This window comes from Abramis brama, assembly GCF_963993115.1.
Source record: "Abramis brama genome assembly, chromosome: 25".
Classification (NCBI taxonomy): domain Eukaryota; kingdom Metazoa; phylum Chordata; class Actinopteri; order Cypriniformes; family Leuciscidae; genus Abramis; species Abramis brama.
In genome coordinates, this window is record NC_139987.1 from 8,776,991 (window position 1) to 8,795,945 (window position 18,955).

At 38.6% G+C, this 18,955-nt stretch overlaps 2 protein-coding genes across 3 annotated transcripts; one reads left to right on the plus strand and one right to left on the minus strand.

The window, feature by feature from the left end:
• Nucleotides 1-65: 65 nt before the first annotated feature.
• On the plus strand, nt 66-13,367 carry slc20a1b (solute carrier family 20 member 1b). Of its 2 annotated transcripts, none has more exons than XM_084104829.1 (11): nt 66-379; nt 1,489-2,238; nt 2,347-2,487; nt 2,612-2,697; nt 2,822-2,918; nt 7,908-8,027; nt 9,868-10,113; nt 10,214-10,760; nt 10,855-11,040; nt 11,144-11,228; nt 11,347-13,367. In XM_084104829.1, the coding sequence occupies exons 2-11, from the start codon at nt 1,887-1,889 to the stop codon at nt 11,500-11,502; spliced, it is 2,016 nt and encodes a 671-aa protein (XP_083960955.1). In that variant the 5' UTR covers nt 66-379; nt 1,489-1,886; the 3' UTR covers nt 11,503-13,367. The 2 variants fall into 2 exon arrangements, with proteins under 2 accessions (XP_083960955.1, XP_083960956.1); XM_084104830.1 differs by having other exon boundaries at nt 10,217-10,760.
• Nucleotides 13,368-13,880: 513 nt separating this feature from the next.
• On the minus strand, nt 13,881-18,579 carry LOC311076524 (uncharacterized protein). Its single transcript, XM_084104833.1, has 12 exons — nt 18,426-18,579; nt 17,685-17,738; nt 17,554-17,586; nt 16,980-17,012; nt 16,859-16,891; nt 16,719-16,751; nt 15,720-15,752; nt 14,938-14,967; nt 14,792-14,812; nt 14,568-14,585; nt 14,334-14,372; nt 13,881-14,103 (listed from the first exon to the last, which is right to left on the minus strand). Exons 1-12 carry the CDS (start codon nt 18,478-18,480, stop codon nt 14,072-14,074), a joined length of 414 nt encoding a protein of 137 aa, XP_083960959.1. The 5' UTR covers nt 18,481-18,579; the 3' UTR covers nt 13,881-14,071.
• Between the last annotated feature and the right edge of the window lie 376 nt (nt 18,580-18,955).

Below are 18,955 nucleotides of genomic sequence, written 5' to 3' on the forward strand. Positions count from 1 at the left end.
CAAATAAGGTCAGAGGGCGTGGTTTATTGTTTGACGCCACCACCAACCGAAGACGCCCCGCCCTCAGTACGATGATATATGTGTCTTGCGTGGACAAGCAGGAACTCATCATCTGAAGCCGGCTAAAAGCGGTTTATTGGGATTTTTATTTAATTTAAACAAGGACTCAAAGCAATCAGCAGTGTCTTGTTTGTCGCTTTAAGATCTGAATTTACTTTATTCACCCGACGTTAGTGCTTGAGAAAGAGCCGAGAGCATTTATCGTATCTAACGTTAACGTTTACCCCCGCGCGCGCGGAAAGCGTCTACGGGAAGTTGACTGGGCGGGCTACTGTGTCAAAATATCTAAATCGATTTCATCGACAATTTTCTTTGAGTGGTGAGTAAAAAATATTTTTTTGTATTCTAGTTAGTACTTAGTGGTATTTGTCGTACTTTCTCGTCGACGTTTTCTTCCTTTGCTAATTTGTGAGCGGTTAGAATGAGCGCGAGCTCATGGCTTTGTCAGCTGACTCGCGCTGGTCGAATGTGGAAAAAATACACACGTCTATTTACTTTTAGTAATTGATACGGTGTCACTGATATATGTTGTTTATATGTATTAAATATTTATTTAGTTGATATTTTGGTATGTTTTTAATGAAGTACTAATGATTTATAACGTCATATTAGCTGTTAGCGGGTGTGAATGAATGACGACACGTGTAGTGCGGAGAGGACTCCCGGCGCGCTCACAAAAGATGAATTTCGCATTGTTAACCTAAAAAGCCGTATCAAATCCGTTTATTTCACTAGTGTACTATTTTATTTTCATATTTATAACAGCGAATCTTAAACGGGTTGAAAGCTAACGATTTAGGGTTGTTGGTGAGTGATTTGTTTCCTCAAGCTAACGTTAGCGAGGAAGTGCGTGTCTAGCGCGAGCGGGGAGAACTGGCTGGAACAGCCCGACACTGACAGTCAAACGCATTTCGTGATTTTTTTTATTTGCCAATAAAGGCTGCATTGCAGTAATGTGCTGGAAAGCCACATGACACGGATGCGCTGGCAGTTTAATTTGTATCCAAGTTGCTGTTTGTTGTCACAATGCTTAAAATATTAATCAAAGTGTTGCCTTTTCGGTCTTGTTAAACAAGATTGGCTTTTTAGTGCTACATTTTCTTACTTTGAATGTTTTGATTTGATGTTTGTAGCCAAAAAGCCATATGAACATTGGATTTAGTTCATGCTTGGGTAGATGCCATATAGTTTTTGTTGTATGATCATTCATGGTTGTCTGTTCTCGATGCGTCCCCTTTTGTACAGTGAAAGAGTTTTCTAGAAACTTTCAGCTCCCCCCTATGCCGACTAATGTACTGTTAAAGTACTGTACTACTGCGTTAGTGTGCAATAGCAAACTTATGTCCAAGTTCTAGCCCCTTTGCAGTGAAATTGTTGCATAACACGGGAACCTTCCCACTTTCTCCTCTCTTTTTTTTTCTTCTTCAGGAATGAGCTACCATTCTCCCATCGTGTCTGTTGCACAATGGATGTCCTCTCTGTCTGCCTAACTGCCCAAGCCAAAACAAACCGTAACAGATCTAGTCTATTCAGAGGATAGCAATAGGCCCTCACTCCACCCTCTCCCTTAACGTTACATATCAGTTTAGAGCAGTGCAGATTCTCTCTGGTTTCTGGATTGCTTTGATTTGCTGGTTTAGTGAAGGGCGAAGGTAGGTCTGAGGCAGAAAAACGTATTTAGAAACACTAGTACCTCAATTTTCTGGGGATAAAATATCCAGTGTGCTGCTGCTTGAATTATTTATACATATTTGGTTCTCTTACCTGTAAGATTGTGAAAAGTAAAAAAAAAAAATTCTGTATAACTTGAAAACCATCCGCGCACAATGGTATCGACAACTCTGGCCACGATAGCGCTTGTGAGCAGCACCATTGCCGGGTTTGCTCGAATCAATACGGCAGACTATCTATGGCTCCTAATCCTAGGCTTCGTCATAGCGTTTATCCTGGCCTTTTCAGTGGGTGCTAATGACGTCGCCAACTCGTTTGGTACGGCAGTGGGTTCAGGTGTAGTTACCCTTAGGCAGGCCTGTATTCTTGCTTCTATCTTTGAGACGGTGGGCTCTGTGCTGCTTGGAGCCAAGGTCAGCGAGACCATCCGCAAAGGCATTATCGACGTGAACATGTACAACGGCTCAGAGCATGTGTTGATGGCTGGCTCAGTCAGCGCTATGGTTGGTAAGTACCTTATGAAGGGATTGTACATTATAAGTTATTACTTATTTTTATATACACAATTTGAGGTTTCTCTTTTTGAGTGTGCTTTTTTTCCCCATCACTCAACAGGCTCTGCTGTGTGGCAGTTGGCTGCTTCTTTTCTGAAGCTTCCTATTTCTGGGACCCATTGCATCGTGGGGGCTACCATTGGCTTTTCACTCGTTGCCAGAGGTCAGCAGGGAGTCAGATGGTGGGAGATTCTTAGAATTGGTGAGTCAGCTGCATTCACAAAGACAATCCATTTGTCATTTGAACTTGTATGATTAATACAGTTGTCAAGATACTGGAGGTGTGTTAGTTTCCTTATAGTTCATTGTTCTTTGTTCCCTTACAGTTATTTCATGGTTCCTCTCGCCTCTCCTTTCTGGCATCATGTCTGCCGTTCTTTTCTACTTTGTTCGCAAACTCATCTTACAAAAGGTAGATAAAATGATCTTATCTTTCCAACTTGGTCTTAATGAGTAACTTGGATGTAGAATGAGAAGAATATAATATATCACAGCAAGGTTGGGTGTTGGCTAAGAGTGTATTTTGTCCTTTGCAGAAGGATCCAGTGCCCAATGGTCTGAGGGCCCTGCCATTCTTCTATGCTGTTACAATGGGAATCAACCTGTTCTCCATAATGTTTACTGGAGCTCCCCGTGAGTATTTCTGAATTTCTGCCATTTTCATGCCCATTAACATCCTAAGCAGATGCCCAGACTCTGCTAGACTGTGTTTACAGTGCATAAGGCAAAGCAGTGTTTAACCAGTGGGCTCTGGAGAACTCAGTGGAGCACTCATGACATGGACATGTGGTGTCTGTATTCATGACCTCAGTCAGTGTTTTTTTCCTTCTCCATCATAGGAGAGAAAAAACAGTGGAATAAAGAATTCACGCCCATCAAAAAGAACCGTCAGCCTCAGTAGAGAAAGCACTACGTTTTTGAGTGCTGTTAACTGTTGAGCTCTGAATATTTTTGCCTTTCAATTTGAAACCTTATTAAATGAGCAACATTTGCTCCTTTTTGTTTCCTTTTATCTACAGGGCTCAACAATTCAAGAAGTCAACTGGCCTGGGCCATTAAATGAAGGCTACAGGCCAGAGTATGACAGCCTAGGATATGCAGCCTAGGAGTGTGTACACGTGCACTCCAGGCGGGCGCTCTTTACGTAGGCACAGCAAGGTGCAGCATACACACATGCACATAGCAGCACACATACATTCTGCCCTAAACACCCTAATGCATCAAGTTTTTTCATATTTGGACAGTCTATAGTTATAAGATGCCAGTATACTTTCTGAATAAAGTCTCTGTTTAGTACTCAAATATTAGAATAAGCTTAAGTTTGTTACAAAACTTAAGTGATAAGTCCATTCAGATTATGCCTAGTGGTTTTCATTTGATACATGGAGTTTCTAATGACTTTAAAGATTTATAGTTTCTCAAAATTAAAAGGCTGTCCTCTAGAGCCCACTTAATAATTGCGATGTCACTTCAAGACCCTGAATCAATTAGAATGAGTTTTCTCATCAGACAAATTCATCAGCTGACACACACGTCATGTGAGTTGTCTGAAAGCATCAGGACAAGGACATGTATCCTCTCACAGTCTCACTGACAATTCAGGTCAACATAGTAATAGGGCCATCTTAACATAAGGTTAACTTGATCTTTAGCCACACTTAGTGACACTGTCGTGTCATCTGCTGTTGGATTAGCTTTAAAGGCAGCAGATCACCTGACATAGTCCCTTAACTCCTCCTACTCTCAACCTGTTTAAGGCTGTTCACTCTGGTTCAGTTATTCCAGAGCTTCTCCCAGGACAGGACAATACCAGCACTCGCCAGGGGGGGTTTGAGAGGCATGCGGCCTGTCATGAATCGTTGATCAACCTCCTTTGTGTCTGAAGGGTGCTGAATGCAGGCATACTTGCCCTGTAAAAATCCAGTCAGAATGTGACTAGGTGGAGTTTCCTTGAAGCGGTGTATTTGCACTGGTACTTGGAACTCCCTGTTCTTCTGGTTTTATTTTAACTGTTTGTACAGTATGAAACAGTGTCCTAACTACACGTGATAAAAGGTCTCTTTTCCATGTTAATCAGAGTTTTTGTCCTAACCAGCCGCAACGACGACATGCGACGATTCTCGCATTATATTTCTATTATAGATAGTTTCTATTTTTCTGCGACGTCGCGCTGGAACAACACACACAAAAAGTGTAGCAATGATAATCTCAGGTACTGTTTATGTGCTTCATTTAATGTTAAAAGCGTGTAATGTGACTTTGAATATCATTTAGTGCTCCCAGCTTTGTAGCTGTAAAAGCAACAATGGATAATTCACCTCAGATCTTGAAATTAAACAAATGGAAACAAGAACTTTCAAACTGAACAAACAAGTGTATTCTTTGACAAAGATTGTTTTAGTAACTCAGTAGCTTATGTATTTGAATTGTTTAAATGGTGTAATATTTGTGAATTTGATTATGTCCATAATCCATTTTCTTGTGAGTGCCGTCAAGATTACTCTCTGGTGCTGTGCACTTGCCGTGAGACACCGCCCACACACTGTTCTGATTGGCTGTGGGTTTTGATTGATTTTTTTTTTATGCATGTCGCGTCGCGTCTAGTGTGGACAGACAAATTATTTGTCGCTGGAATCTTTTCGCATCGCGTCTGGTTAGGACACAGTGTTAGGATGACAACTCATTCCAACGCACATACTTTACAAAAGGTTTAACCCATTCAAACTAATTTGGGTTGTGATACATAAGTGTTGTACACATCTAGTCACGGGTCCTTTTCTAATAAACCCCCTTTCCCTAACATGGTGCCTCAAACTTTGTTAATCATGTGCTGTAACCCACCCCCAGTTTCAGCACATAGACATACGGTCATTCAGCAACCACAGTGCCTGGAAAGTTCTCCCCATGCAAAATACAGACGACACACAAACCCTGTTTCTGTTTTTTAATGCCAGCAGCCCTCAGCATTTGAGACTGGAGTAGGCAAACAATTATTTGTTTGTTTTATTTGTTTGAATTATTACTTTCATTTAGTCTGCTAGTTCTCAAAATGACTACAGTTAAAGGCTGGAATAAACTACATGACTTTTGTCCTAATTTACAATCTGGAGGAGTCGACACTAGTTGCCAAAAGTCAGATGGTAGATAATATAAACTATGATCAGTCATGATTTTGTGTGACGTGACTTTTTGCTGAATTTGAAATTTAGTTACAAAGCTACAAAAATGACTCAAAAGGACCATGCACATTAAGTATGACAGAGTGGTGAACTCCTGTCAAGATTAAAAAAGTGCAAAAAGAACTTTTTAAGGAGTCTTCAGCAAGAACCACCATACAATCAGATAACAACAAAGCCTGTCATTTTCTTCTTAAGAATAAAAACATATGAAGTTCTTTAGAAATGATCTGAACACGTAATAATTTAAGAATTGCTCCTAGAATTCCTTACAATTTGTCTTAAGAAATTTCTTGACAATGGTGGTGTATGATCTAAAGTCGTTTAGTGTATTATGCCTGATTTTTTTATATATATTTTTTTTTATGCCTATTCAGATTTTAAAAGTTGTATAGTTTCAGGCCTTAACTTGGATTACTCGTATTCTATTTAATAACGAGGGCCATAATGATTGGCTACACCCTCCCGCCCCCAGTACGTCTATGCTTGTTTTCTGGTCTGCTTCCTCTTTGGAAAAACAGACAGTGGGGTGTTTCGGTTGCCCTGGGGATATAAAGCAAACACGAAAGGCAGCAATACTGTGACTGTGGATTTGAAATGGAATGTTTTTATATTTGGCTAGACTTAGTCTGCATGACTCAAAACAGTTTACGGTGTCAAAGAGAACGTTTTGTTTGAAGCACCAGATTCATTTGCGGATGCCAGACTTGGTGGCATGGGTAAAAAAAAAAAACTGGGTGTGTCTCCACACCAAATATCTTTCTGGTAGTGCTACAAAGTTCAAATATCACGACACCATAAGTTTATTTCATGTCTGTTAATTATCAAAAATGGTGTGTAACTTTTGCAACAGACACATGGCAGTCAAAGACCACAATTGCCATAATTGCCATAAACACCAGTTCCCAGCCCACAATGACTCATAAACCATCATCAACACGTCACCAGGATGAGGTATAGTGCTTGAACGTGTCTGGAAAAACAACTCGTGTTATTGTGTAATAAAGGCCATGGGATAGCAGATTTTATTGTGAGGCAAAGCAGGAAATGAATCCACTTCCATTCATTCATCCCACTGCATGGTTGTGGCCTGGCTGCTCCCCTTTTGTGGGAAATTGTTATTCAAACTACGTCGATGCAAGCATGAATGCATTCCCTGCCTAAACCACATGCACAGGGCTGCATTTCTCACACACTGAGCAGGAACTGTGCCAGTCGGCCTTAAGTGATAACTGGGCCCCATTTGTTGGCCTTTCTCTTATTTCCATCATTCACCCCCTCACCTCTGCTGGCCACACCTGTTCTGTCCCTTTAGATGCTGCTAAGTCATGTTAGAAAGTTCAGCTGTTCCTCCCTTATGTACCTCAGTGCTCTCTCTAAAGAATGTGACGCTTCTCTTTGAATCTTGTCTCCTGAGATTGAACTGGAGTTGCATAACCAAAGCACACAGCGTCACGGCATGCCCTGCAGTGTCCTGCAGTAGTACGTGCATGTGGCAAGGCACAGGAATGTATGCCCCACTGATCCCTGTCCTCTTATCTCTAAACCTCTCTTTCTGTTTATTTTTCACATCCCTGCTCCACCAAAGCCTTTTCTTTCCATCTCATTTGGACAAAGTCTTGCTCCAAATATTTCCAATACCCCTTTTGGTCCCATGAACTTATGTTGACACATTTCATTGTCTGTGGTTCTGGACCCCATGGGGAATTTGTAAATGGCCTACTTGCTCAGCCAGCACTCTTTCTTGAACATGCAGCACACATTCTTCATTACCGCAGCTAACACCGCAGTCTTGGCTCAGATATAACCTTTCTGCAGGAGTGGTCACATTTTTTTTCCCCACTCGTCCTCCCAAAGAGGTGGGGGGTGATCTTTTGCCGCAGTTGCCTTTTAAGGTACCTGCACTTGTTGAGCATGGTATGTTGGCCTTGTGCGCTGTCTTGTCGCTGCAACATTTTGCTGCTGTTTGCACTCACATCTCACCTGAAGTGTTATGTAAGAGGGCAAGCCTTGCGCTTGCATTCTGAATGCGACAAGGATATTTGACACTTGGTTGCAGCGCTTGTTTTGGTTTGCATTTCTATGGACTCCTAAACAAGTGGAGCAAGTACATTTCTTAAACTCTTAATAATAGTCTCCTAACTGAAAATGATAAATGGGAACCAGTGGCCTTAGTATTCTCTGAATATGCATTTCTTTTCTTCGGAAAGGGTGTGTAAGCAAATTCTAGATGCAGCGAATCCCCTTCTTACATCTTATTAATATTCAACTCCAACACCATTACTAAAAAACAGGACTCCACAATGTCCTTGTCCGTTCCCTAATGCTGTTTGTGTTGTTGGTAGCACATGCTGCCTGTTGTCTCAAAAGCACCTTTCCTTTCCTCCCCTCCTCTCCCTCGAAACCCCATTTGGTCCCTTTCCCCCTGTGACCGATGGGACTGCAGTGCTAGGATTCGATAAGCTGTCCTGGTGGGGAGTGCTGCTCATTTCCATCGGCTTTGGCCTGGTCACCGGCATCTTCGTTTGGTTTGTTGTCTGCCCTCGACTCAAGAAGAAGATTGAATGTAAGTATCCATTTTTCAGTTTTGTAATTGTTTATAATCAGTCGCAATAGAACTATATGTCATAACTGGCTGCATAACACGACTGGGTTGTTTAACTGATGCAAAGTAGACTACTGAAAATGTTAAATGTGTGGGGTGCCTCAAGGGTTTTCATTAGGCCCATTATAGATGTTTTGTTGCACTGTACTTGGATATAACAATACATCAACCCTTGAAGGTTTTTTATTTAAATAAGTACACACTTTAAATCAGAAATGTTCAGGCCCTATAAAAGTCTGGATGGCAATCTGTGGACATGAGAGATTTATTAGCCTTAGGCCTAGCACCAGGTGTTTGTGAGGATAATACCCTACAGATTAAAGATTCTGGCAGTGGACAGCAGTTTTAATCAGTCACTTAGAAAGACGATATACTCTTAGAAGGAATGTTCTGGGTTCAACACAAGTAAAGCTCTGTCAACTCTGGATTTTTCTTTGTCAACGGTTTGTGTCTGTATCCTTGCACATGTTGTGCAAAAATACTGAATGTATGCAGAATGGTTTGTAAGCAGTTTTATTACATTAGTTTTTATGTTGTGTTGTAGCTATTATATACTGTATTGACATTTATTACCTTGCTCAGAGAACTTTTTCTGTGGCTTAAACTGCATGTCACATATATAAAATTTAATTTGAAATTTGTGTTGAACCCAAGACTTTCCTGTCGCACAGCTAAAGTTGAAAAATACAGTAATAAGCATCCATTGTAACAGCTCTGATCTCAATTACAGTTCACAGTAACAGAAATTTGATGGTAAGCAAATGTTCCCTAATCCTGAAGTCACGTGACAGACAAAAACACACAAAACATTCTAATACCAACTGCACTTTCAAGAAATACCAGCTTTAGATTAAGACAGTCTGTTTGTTGTAATATGGTTCTTTAACACAAACAAACCAAGTTTTGTCTAGTGTTGTCTATCTAGTGCTGTGTATTAACAGCCTAATTGGGTCATAGTGATCCACTAATTGTTCTTTGGCTAGTGAACCGGAATAACCGTGGTCCAGTTGAGGTGCTGGAGGAAGTAGCTCCGTCTCATCGGATTAAGGTGTATGGCTACAGTTTGAGGTGGCATTTGCTACTAAAATAGAATACAAGTGCTTTGACACTACTCTGCAGATCAGTGGATGACGGACTGAGTTATGTCAGACTGTCCTTGAAATGAAGGGTTATAGTGACAATTTAAGCAAACAGAGTGTTTGCCTCTTAAAGTTTATAGAATCACATGTGATGGCCATGTGAATTGCCAGTGAATAAAGTCTTACCAGCCTTTGTACTTCTCACAAATGATTGATCAGATTCACCTTTACTAAACTAATTAATTAACTAATTACTAAACTGTTAATAACATGAATTTTTTGAAAAGACTAAATGTTTGCATTCCATAAAGCCTTTAAACCTGTAGTGTAAATGCATTCAATGATATGGAAATAAAGCAAATAAACTTGGCTGTTCCGTCTTAATTTGTTTTATTTTACCAAATCTTACTCATTATTTTAAAATATTAATTGGTAGCTTGATAAGATAAATACTATGCAAGTTTATTAATATTTAAAATAAATATTAGAATAGGGGTTGGACCCCCAAGAGGCCACAACGAAGTGCTAAGTGGTCCGTGGAAAAGTTGAGAAAAAGTTTAGATTTTTTTATAAAAAATGATAATAAATGTAAATGAATAAAATTGATAAATATAACATTGAAATAAAACATTTGAACATCAATATATTTTTTCCATTATTATTTATTTGCTGGCAATCGTGGAGCTGACCATTATCTTTAATCTATCTTGTCTGATATACAGGTAAATTAAAGTCTTCCAGTCCCTCTGAGAGTCCTCTGATGGAGAAGAGGGAGCTGCATGAAGCTCACAGTCCCATCCTAAAACCTGTATCCCATCCAGTGCAGGAATCCAGTGCCCTGTCCTCTAACACCTCTTCTAACACCCCCTCTTCCCCACCTCCTTCTGAGGAGCGCAAGGTCTCCTTTAACATTGGGGATGCAGATGACCCAGATCAAAAGGACTGCAAAGAGTCAGAGACAGGCAATGGTAAGTCTGTAGTGTGTGATGCCTCACATGCCATGCCAATCATGACACACGCTTACTGTTTTTGTTGCAGATCAATCATGTAACTTTATTCTGTCTTCAGCAGCTCCGAGGACCCACGTTCAATTCACCACCGGCCCCAGTCAGATTCCTAGCAACGGTTACTCTCAGTACCACACAGTTCACAAGGACTCCGGCCTCTACAAGGACCTGCTGCACAAACTCCATCTGGCAAAAGTGGGAGACTGCATGGGGGAGGGTGGCGACCGGCCCATCCGCCGCAACAACAGCTACACCTCCTACACTATGGCCATCATTGGCATGTACGGAGACATCAAGCCCAAAGAAGCTGACTTCCGTGCTTCCGAAGACGGAGACAAGGAAAAAGCCAGCACCCAGGAGAGGAAGCGCGTCCGCATGGACAGCTACACAAGTTACTGTAATGCAGTGGCAGAGACTGGTGCACCTGAAGGCCTCGGCGAGGGTGAGGTCACTTTGGAGATCGTTGACGAAGATCCTGGGAGCAGCCATAGTTCTTTGGAGGAGGATAGAGCCGATGCTGACAGACCGGAGGTGTCGATGCTCTTCCAGTTTTTGCAAATTCTAACTGCCTGTTTTGGCTCCTTTGCTCACGGAGGAAATGATGTCAGGTAATGCAGATGCATTGAACTGTACAGTGCTTAAAATTGTGTTCACAGATTTTAATACTAATATTTGAGAATGTCTTATCTCTTTTGCTTTCAGTAATGCAATTGGTCCCCTGGTTGCTCTGTGGCTGGTCTATGAGAGTGGGTCTGTTACATCAAGTGCACCAACTCCGATCTGGTTGCTGCTGTATGGAGGAGTGGGCATCTGTGTCGGTCTGTGGGTCTGGGGCCGTAGAGTCATCCAGACCATGGGCAAGGACCTGACCCCCATTACCCCGTCTAGGTATAAACACACGCCCATGTTGTAATATCAGGCAGCACCTGCTGTACAGAGCAAAACCTCCCAATTGGCAGACTTCCCTAAACAATACTTTGTTTAATTTCAGTGGTTTCAGCATTGAGCTCGCCTCAGCCATCACCGTTGTGGTTGCTTCTAACATCGGTCTTCCAGTTTCCACCACTCACTGCAAGGTAAGATGGGCCTGTATGCAAAACAAACTGATGCAAAGCAAGACCTAGACGGAGACTATTTGAATGAGATTGATAATTACAGCTTGTTGTTGAGGGCGTATCATTTTGTCGTTTTCAGGTCGGGTCAGTGGTGTCTGTCGGCTGGCTGCGCTCCAGAAAGGCAGTGGACTGGCGGCTGTTTAGAAACATCTTCATGGCCTGGTTTGTCACTGTGCCCATCTCTGGCCTTATCAGCGCGGCCATCATGGCCCTGTTCACCTACGTCATTCTGTGAGGCCTTAAAAGTCCTCTCTGCCTCCCTCTCTGCTCTCAAGGAAGAACAAGGATCCCCAGAGAGAGGATGAGGGCATGCCTCAACCTTCCCTTCTGTATCTCTTTAATTTCCTCCCTCCTGTCATCCTCGTGATGGGCGGGGGATGAAAAAGGCCCCTTTCGATTGAGCCTGTGATTCTTGGTTGCATAATTTTTAGCCTGTGTTGATGATTTGTGCATTGCACCAGGTCACATGCCATAGGCCAGGGAAGAAAATGTCTTCACTAGAATGGTTGCCATTTAAATTCCCTCTTGTACATATGTTAAATGTTTTTTGTTTTTTTTAATGTAATTATGTACAGAACTAAAGGGTTTTTTAAGGTAAAACAATTATTACAATGCAGTATTAGCTAGCCTTCCTTTGACATGCGTTTTTCATTACTTTGTCATTTGAGTTCCTTAGAAAGGTGTTTTTTTCTTTTTTTTTTTTTTTTTTCTCGGTGTGAAGAATTTAGGGAGGAGCATTGGAGTTCTGTTTTCCTTCTATACATTCGATAAGCATGAGTTTTCCACTTTTTCTTAAGCAGGCCTGACTTAACTCACAAATAGAGCCTTAAGACTAGTCTTGTGAGGGTTGATTTGCAAAGGAAATTGGTCGCTCACATCATGTTCCTTAATATAATTTCAGTGCCCTTTTCCAGATGTCTTGATCTATTTTTAGTTCTTTTGTAGGTTACACTACAAAACAAGCCTCTTGGTAAACTAAGCAGTCTCCAGAAATATTTATAGTCCAGCCATTCTGTTATTGTTCTTTTAGTCCTTTTTTTCATTAATGGGTTCTAGAACATCAAACTCTTCTGCGTGTTTTGCACCACTGTAATTGAGCTGTTAATATTTGCTCTGCTTTGCCCAGCATTGAATAACCATAAAGGAGCAACCTGTGCTTGGAGATGCAGTTAAACATCCCAGCAGCTACTGCAAAGATTCAGCCTTTCCTTAAAGCACAGAATGTGCAGAGTGCTCTGCTGTAGTTAGTATGCTATTGGCGACTCTCTTAAATGCAGCACGCGTGTCCTTGAATGTTTGCTGTAGACAATTGAACTCCATACGGTGGATTATGGCCCTTTGTGTTCAGTCACCATGGCTGTTGGATGAAGTGTTACTAAGATGCCCAAACTCCCGTATTACCAGTGTAATGCTGCCCAGGGACCGAAAGATCTGTCTTTGAAAATCAAGTTTATACATATTGTTTATAAGTTTATTATATATATAAAAAGTCCCCTGCAAAAATGAACAACCAATAAGCCTCTTTCCCTTTGAGTGAATTACAGTAATGCTTTGCTGTGGTGCTTATATCTGACACAGTGAATTACACATTGATGAAGTGAGTGAAGTTTACTTGCGCTAGATTTGAGACCATTGGCGTTTCTGTAAAACTTGATGGCATCCAGTTGGATGGTGTAGCTCATCTGCTCCAGCCTTCTCAAAGACCTACTGTAGTACTCCTGAGGAATGTATACCAATACAAACATATGTACATGTATCTATTTTACAAACCCTACAGCAACACGTATGACTTGCCCAATTTATTAGATAGGTGTGGGACAGTGGTGTTAAATGATGGTTTGGTCTGAAGGCAGCAGTGTTGAAAGATCCCAGCATTCCTTGACTGGAGGTGAGGATCTGCATTGCTGTGAAGCCTTTTGTGGGTGGTTATTTGGTTATAAACTCAACACATTTAGACCTTACATAGTTGCTGTAGTTGCCTTAAGGATTGATATTTTTTGTTTTGTTTTTGTTTTTTTGTTACCAAAGAGGGAAAAAAAAAAACGTTTTATTTTGTATATTGCGCTTTGGGGATGAAAGATTAAAATGTCTTTTTGATTATCACTTGTCTTTGCCTGTTTATTTAATTTCACCAGTGAATGAGATCACATATCTTCTGCCATATTTATGCGGATAGTTTTATAGCCCCCCCCCTCCCCCTTCCTCGGATTCAAAACTGTTGAAGTCAACATGAAATTAAAATCATATGTAATTGTAACTGATCTCTTGCTGTGAATTATTCTTAGTATAGATCGGCAATAGAATATACTTTTTTTTTTATAACTCTACATCAATATTTCTAGATGCCTAATTATAAATTAAGGATCCAGTTTCAACTAGTTCTAATGTTATTTTAGGGGATATGCAACTTTGCATCTTTGGTTCAAAAATAAGCTGGGACAATGCAGATGATATAAATAAAGCCCAAATGAGCCCCCCACGGACTGTAGACGGTGCTGGCCTGGATAACCGTCCTAGATATGTTCTCTAACACCACCTACATCTGCTGCCTAAGACATGTAATCATGTTATTACACCCACCTGCAGCCTCATTTACATGAAGGCTGGACAACATCAGTGTTTACAGTCTTTATTTAAAAAAAAACAGTGATCTTTGAAATTGTGTGTGCAAAAGATCACCAGACACGCAGTGGATTTTGCCCAGGTAGTACACAGGTTAGCAGTTTTGCAATACGTTTTATAAAACAAGACATTCAGGTTTAAAAGATATTACATAGATTTCCCACAGCCCTTCACACACACTATTATTCTTCGTAATCTTCCTCAGTGAGAAAATCTAGAAAGAAAGGTCACATTGAGAAAAAATATATAATTTATGTTGAATTTCTTTAATTTATTATGTTATAGATGTGACATTTTCTAAGATTCAGCCCTCAACATTGTCTGTATTTGAGTACGATGAAGCTAAAACATTGTTACATATTCTTTAAAATGATTATTTTTTAATTTCATTAGCTGAATGAACAGATTAACAGTGAAAAGAAGCACTGAGAGCACACAACTCACCTGTCCTTTTCACAGTCTCTTCAGCCTGCTCGCTGTGCTCTAGAAAATAACGAGATTATATAAGAGAGAACAGGTCAAATATCAAAATATTGCAAAAGTCATCCATTAAATGACTGATTATATATTCAACATGCACGGATACAATCATTGTATTTTAATGAAAGGACATATGTTAGACTACAAACTTTTTCGTCTTAAATTATGGATACAAATAATGTAACGTGAAGCGTTTACCTGTCTTCTGTTGAGAGGCTGTGCAATAAGAGACATGTGTTACACAACTTTACATAAGCCAGGGAAACACTACAGCAGTTTAACCACACCATTAATCGTCTTAGGTAATCATAGAAATCAAATAACACGAAGGAAAGATAAGTCAATAAGACAAAATATATATAGCCTATATAATTGATAGTGCTTTGCTTGCACTGTACTATAATTCAAATGAATATACTTACTGTCTTCCTCAGAGTCTGTATCTAAATAAACAAAATCACACAACACAACCTGCGATCAGTTCACGTGATCTCTTATAAAGTACAGTCTGCATTGTACGTGACACACTGTCGCCCTCGTGTGGTGACGAATGGATTTCCGCACGTACCTACGGACTCGTGACTTCCGGTGTTCTCTCCTACGTCAAAACAAACATTGCGTAAGTGTTTCGTCACATGTGCCTTGGTACAGATTGTTTCCATAAAAATTAACATAAAGAACAAATTGTTTTTTATACCGTAAAGTGAAAGACATTACACGTGAAGGGTCTTGATTATTAAATAATTATAAATGTATTATTAATCATAAAATGTTTGAATGTTTTAAATAAAAAGTGACAACTTTTGAATAGAGAGATGCAAATGTGGCACACTCCAAACATAATTACTTTTTAAAAACCATTAGAACCCTTGTTTAATACACAGCATAAACTATTATCTATGAGATTTAGCTAGTTTTTAAACACATCCAATGTTTGTATTTCCACCACAATACAGTAATTTTGGCCTGTCGCACCTCAGAGGTCATGATGACCTTCCTGTATCCACCAGTTACATCATATGACAATGACATCGTTTTGACACATATCTTTTCAAATTATATTAAGGAACTACATTATTTTCAAACTCATTGTAATGACCAAAAACATTTATTTTTGTAAACCTAATATAAAATGAACACAAAATAAAACAGCTCATATAACATTTAGTTTGGCATCTTAAAGCTTGACAAGCAACATTTTTGCTAATTATTTGCTAATTACCATTTTTTCCAGGCCCTATTTGCGTAAAGTGCCATATACATGTATGTTGCAGTGCATTATCTGTTATGTCCTGTACTGAATGTATATCTTTCCAGGAAATAAAGTTCTGAAATACTCTTTCTCTTTACCTGTATCGACAGTTAGTGCCTCTCTCTCTCCATCTGTAAGGATTATTCATGTATAAAGTTAGAAAAAACAGACAAATTTGGAAATAAACAAATATGACTATACACCTCTTTGCACTGAATATGCATATATTGTTATATAATTATAACTAATTATAATTATAATTTGTTATATACACATAATTACGTGTTACCATAATTATAACCTATGATTAAAACCCTCATATTACCCTTGTGTCATTTAGACTCGAAACTCATTTAAAAAAAAAAGTGTTCATCAGAGTGGTCCAAGACATTAGGACTTTTGTCGCACTTGAACCACAAATACACACATAAAAAAATTACTAGATTCTAGGAGTTATGTGGTTGTAATAACAAAAATTTGACAAAAATATCAATTTGACCCTCTTAATGAATGAATGGAATGCGAGGAATGTCAAAATGTCAAAATTAAAAAATGCTTTACCAAAAAATATTTTATAATGTCTACAGGTGTATCTGAATCCCACAGAAAAATAACTCTGGGCTACTAGCTAAATAGGTTTATATATTAGCAAGTCACCAACATGATATTTCCAAACTGTTTTGAGCTGCCATGTAGAAATCTGAATGCATACTGAAGAGAAAAACTCAAGAACTGAGTTTAGGACCCAGCGGAACATCTCATTTGCTCCAGATAGAGATATAAGGCCATCTAGTGGCAAGAGTCATGAAAATAATATCACGTTATATTATTTTCTTTCGGCAGAGACACCCAAATTGACCAACTGTGAGATATTTTGAGCTGATTTGAGCTGGTTATTGCTTGTATTAGAGAGTTATTTTGAATTTAAGTTGAAAGAATGTGAAGAATGGGCTTAAATTATATTATTTATTGATAACTTCTACAATATATATTTTTTTATGCTGCCTGCAATGCATAATATAGCCTATTATGTTCTGTATTGAATGTATATTATATCTTTACAGGAAATAAAATTCTGAAAAAGTAATTCCCTTTACCTGTATCAAATGTTAGTGCCTCTGTCTCTCCATCTGTTAAAGTTTTCAAGACAAATTTGGAAATGAACAAATAGGCTATTTATTTGGACATTTTCAGATGATTCAGATTCTTAAAAAAAAAACCAAGACCCATCTCTCACCCTTATGAGTCGTTTTTACGAGATCTTCTGTCACTGTCAAAGAATTTTGAGAGTGAGTAAATGGCCCAAAACCAACATCAGTTTGAGAATTTGAATCGATCAGCTTTATATTTACTCCTACCGTTCACACGAGCAGCTGCATATCCCGACTCGCCTGAGGGAACAGATTTAAAGATATACACGGCGATAAGTAAATGTGCATAGTAAGTAAAAAACATATCAGTGCTGAGTCAGTGGTGAATGGCGAGGTTACTCTGAGCAAACCTAGCAGAATATAGCCTAGCATATATAATATAAGCTATAAATTAGGGCTGTCAAAAGATTAATTGCGATTAATCGCATCCAAAATAAAAGTTTTTGTTTACATAATATATGTGTGTGTACTGTGTATAATTATTTTGTATATATCAATACACACACATGCTTGTATATATTTAAGAAAAATGTGTAATTTATATATAAAAAAATTATATTTATATATAATATAAATTATATATAAATATATACAGTATATGTATGCAAATATTTCTTAAATATATACATGCATGTGTGTGTATTTATATATATACAAAATAATTATACACAGTACACACACATATATTATGTAAACACAAACTTTTATTTTGGATGCGATTAATCGCGATTAATCTTTTGACAGCCCTACTATAAATATTTCAGAAGAAATTATGACCCACTTGGTTGTGTTGTCGTGACGTTCTCTTCATACACTGAGGGCAGACAAAATAGAGATTACATTTATCTTTGTCAATCTTTGACTATGTTGTATTGGGGGGAAAAACAGGCAAAACAAACTGAATATATTTACTTCTCTCTTCAGACGATTCATAGCTTTCATCGAATTCCAGAGATGCTGAGATCGCTACAAACACAAAAATGTAAACATAGCTATAATTTCTCTCATAAACAGATTTCATATTAGACTACTACATGTAGATTATGTACAGATTATGTGCTTTCTAATTTGGCCAGCTAATCCAGTAAGAATAAAAGGTTATAAATGACGTAAATTAATTTATATATTAACGTTAACTAAGCACAGATAATTGCGAAGGAAAACAAATGGAAACGATGCAGATATTTAAATAACTTTGTCAATTACTGCTGATTTCAACCTTGCACATATCCATGGCCTAGTATTCATAACAGAAACATCATAAAATATTATTATTAATATTATTACATATTATTATAAATATCATGTATTATATGCTATATATAAAATGTATATTCAAATAAATATATATACAATTATGTATTCAATTAAAAAACAAGACAGTAAAAAATATGATCAATAATTTATGACAGCATATGTTTTTACATTGCTTTCATCAAAGTAAGTTAGTTATACAAGATTCAACTAATTTTTCAAAGTCAGTTTAATGTAATTTAAGTTGAAATGACTTGATTGATTGCACTTAACAATTTAAGGCAGCAACTTTATTTTTTTTACAGTGCATGTTTGTTCAAGACTGGCAATACAACAACAACAAAAACAGATAAACTAGACAGACATCAATGTACAAATGTTGTTATATTGTAATCTTACCATTGTGGAATCCTGCCACTGCAACAAAGAGCATAATGGGTATACCAGTTCTCATCTTGAATGAAGGGGTGGATGCCGAACAAGTTGAAACAAAGTGCTAAATTTCAGTGTGCCCAATGCCAGTGTGTGCTTTAAATCCCGCTTTTTATATGCTAGCTGGCATCACATGCTCTGGTGGAACAGGCTCGTCTCTGTTTACCTGCCAACAGCTGGATGGCACCTCTCGCCCGACACACAGATGTGGCATTATTCCCTCATTGAATGACTCGCATTGTTGACTTTGTGATCAGACGTAACTTTATTGTGTCCAGTGGTGACTGGTGTGAGAATGGGGTGGATGTTTATTTGTGTTTTCAAAAGTAAATGGTCATTTCCTCTCCAAACTGGTGTGCGTTTGGCATCTTAGTAAAGGAAATGATTGATTGTGCTCAGAGATCTGATGTCACTGCAGTTGGCACATTGGTTTGTTGTTGTGTTTAGAGTGAGATTATGTTTTTACCCTCTTCTAAAGGAAATGATAAGCATATATT

What these genes read in the sequence shown, in the direction of transcription:
- LOC311076524 (XM_084104833.1), bottom strand. Translation starts at nt 18,480, where the DNA reads ATGAGAACTGGTATACCCATTATGCTCTTTGTTGCAGTGGCAGGATTC. An exon ending in CGTCACGACAACACAACCAA is followed by an intron (nt 17,013 to 17,553) that starts GTGGGTCATAAT and finishes CTGTTCCCTCAG; the next exon opens with GCGAGTCGGGATATGCAGCT. An exon ending in CGTAAAAACGACTCATAAGG is followed by an intron (nt 16,752 to 16,858) that starts GTGAGAGATGGG and finishes AAACTTTAACAG; the next exon opens with ATGGAGAGACAGAGGCACTA.
- slc20a1b (XM_084104829.1), top strand. Translation starts at nt 1,887, where the DNA reads ATGGTATCGACAACTCTGGCCACGATAGCGCTTGTGAGCAGCACCATT. An exon ending in AATGTTTACTGGAGCTCCCC is followed by an intron (nt 2,919 to 7,907) that starts GTGAGTATTTCT and finishes ATGGGACTGCAG; the next exon opens with TGCTAGGATTCGATAAGCTG. An exon ending in ACCCCCATTACCCCGTCTAG is followed by an intron (nt 11,041 to 11,143) that starts GTATAAACACAC and finishes GTTTAATTTCAG; the next exon opens with TGGTTTCAGCATTGAGCTCG.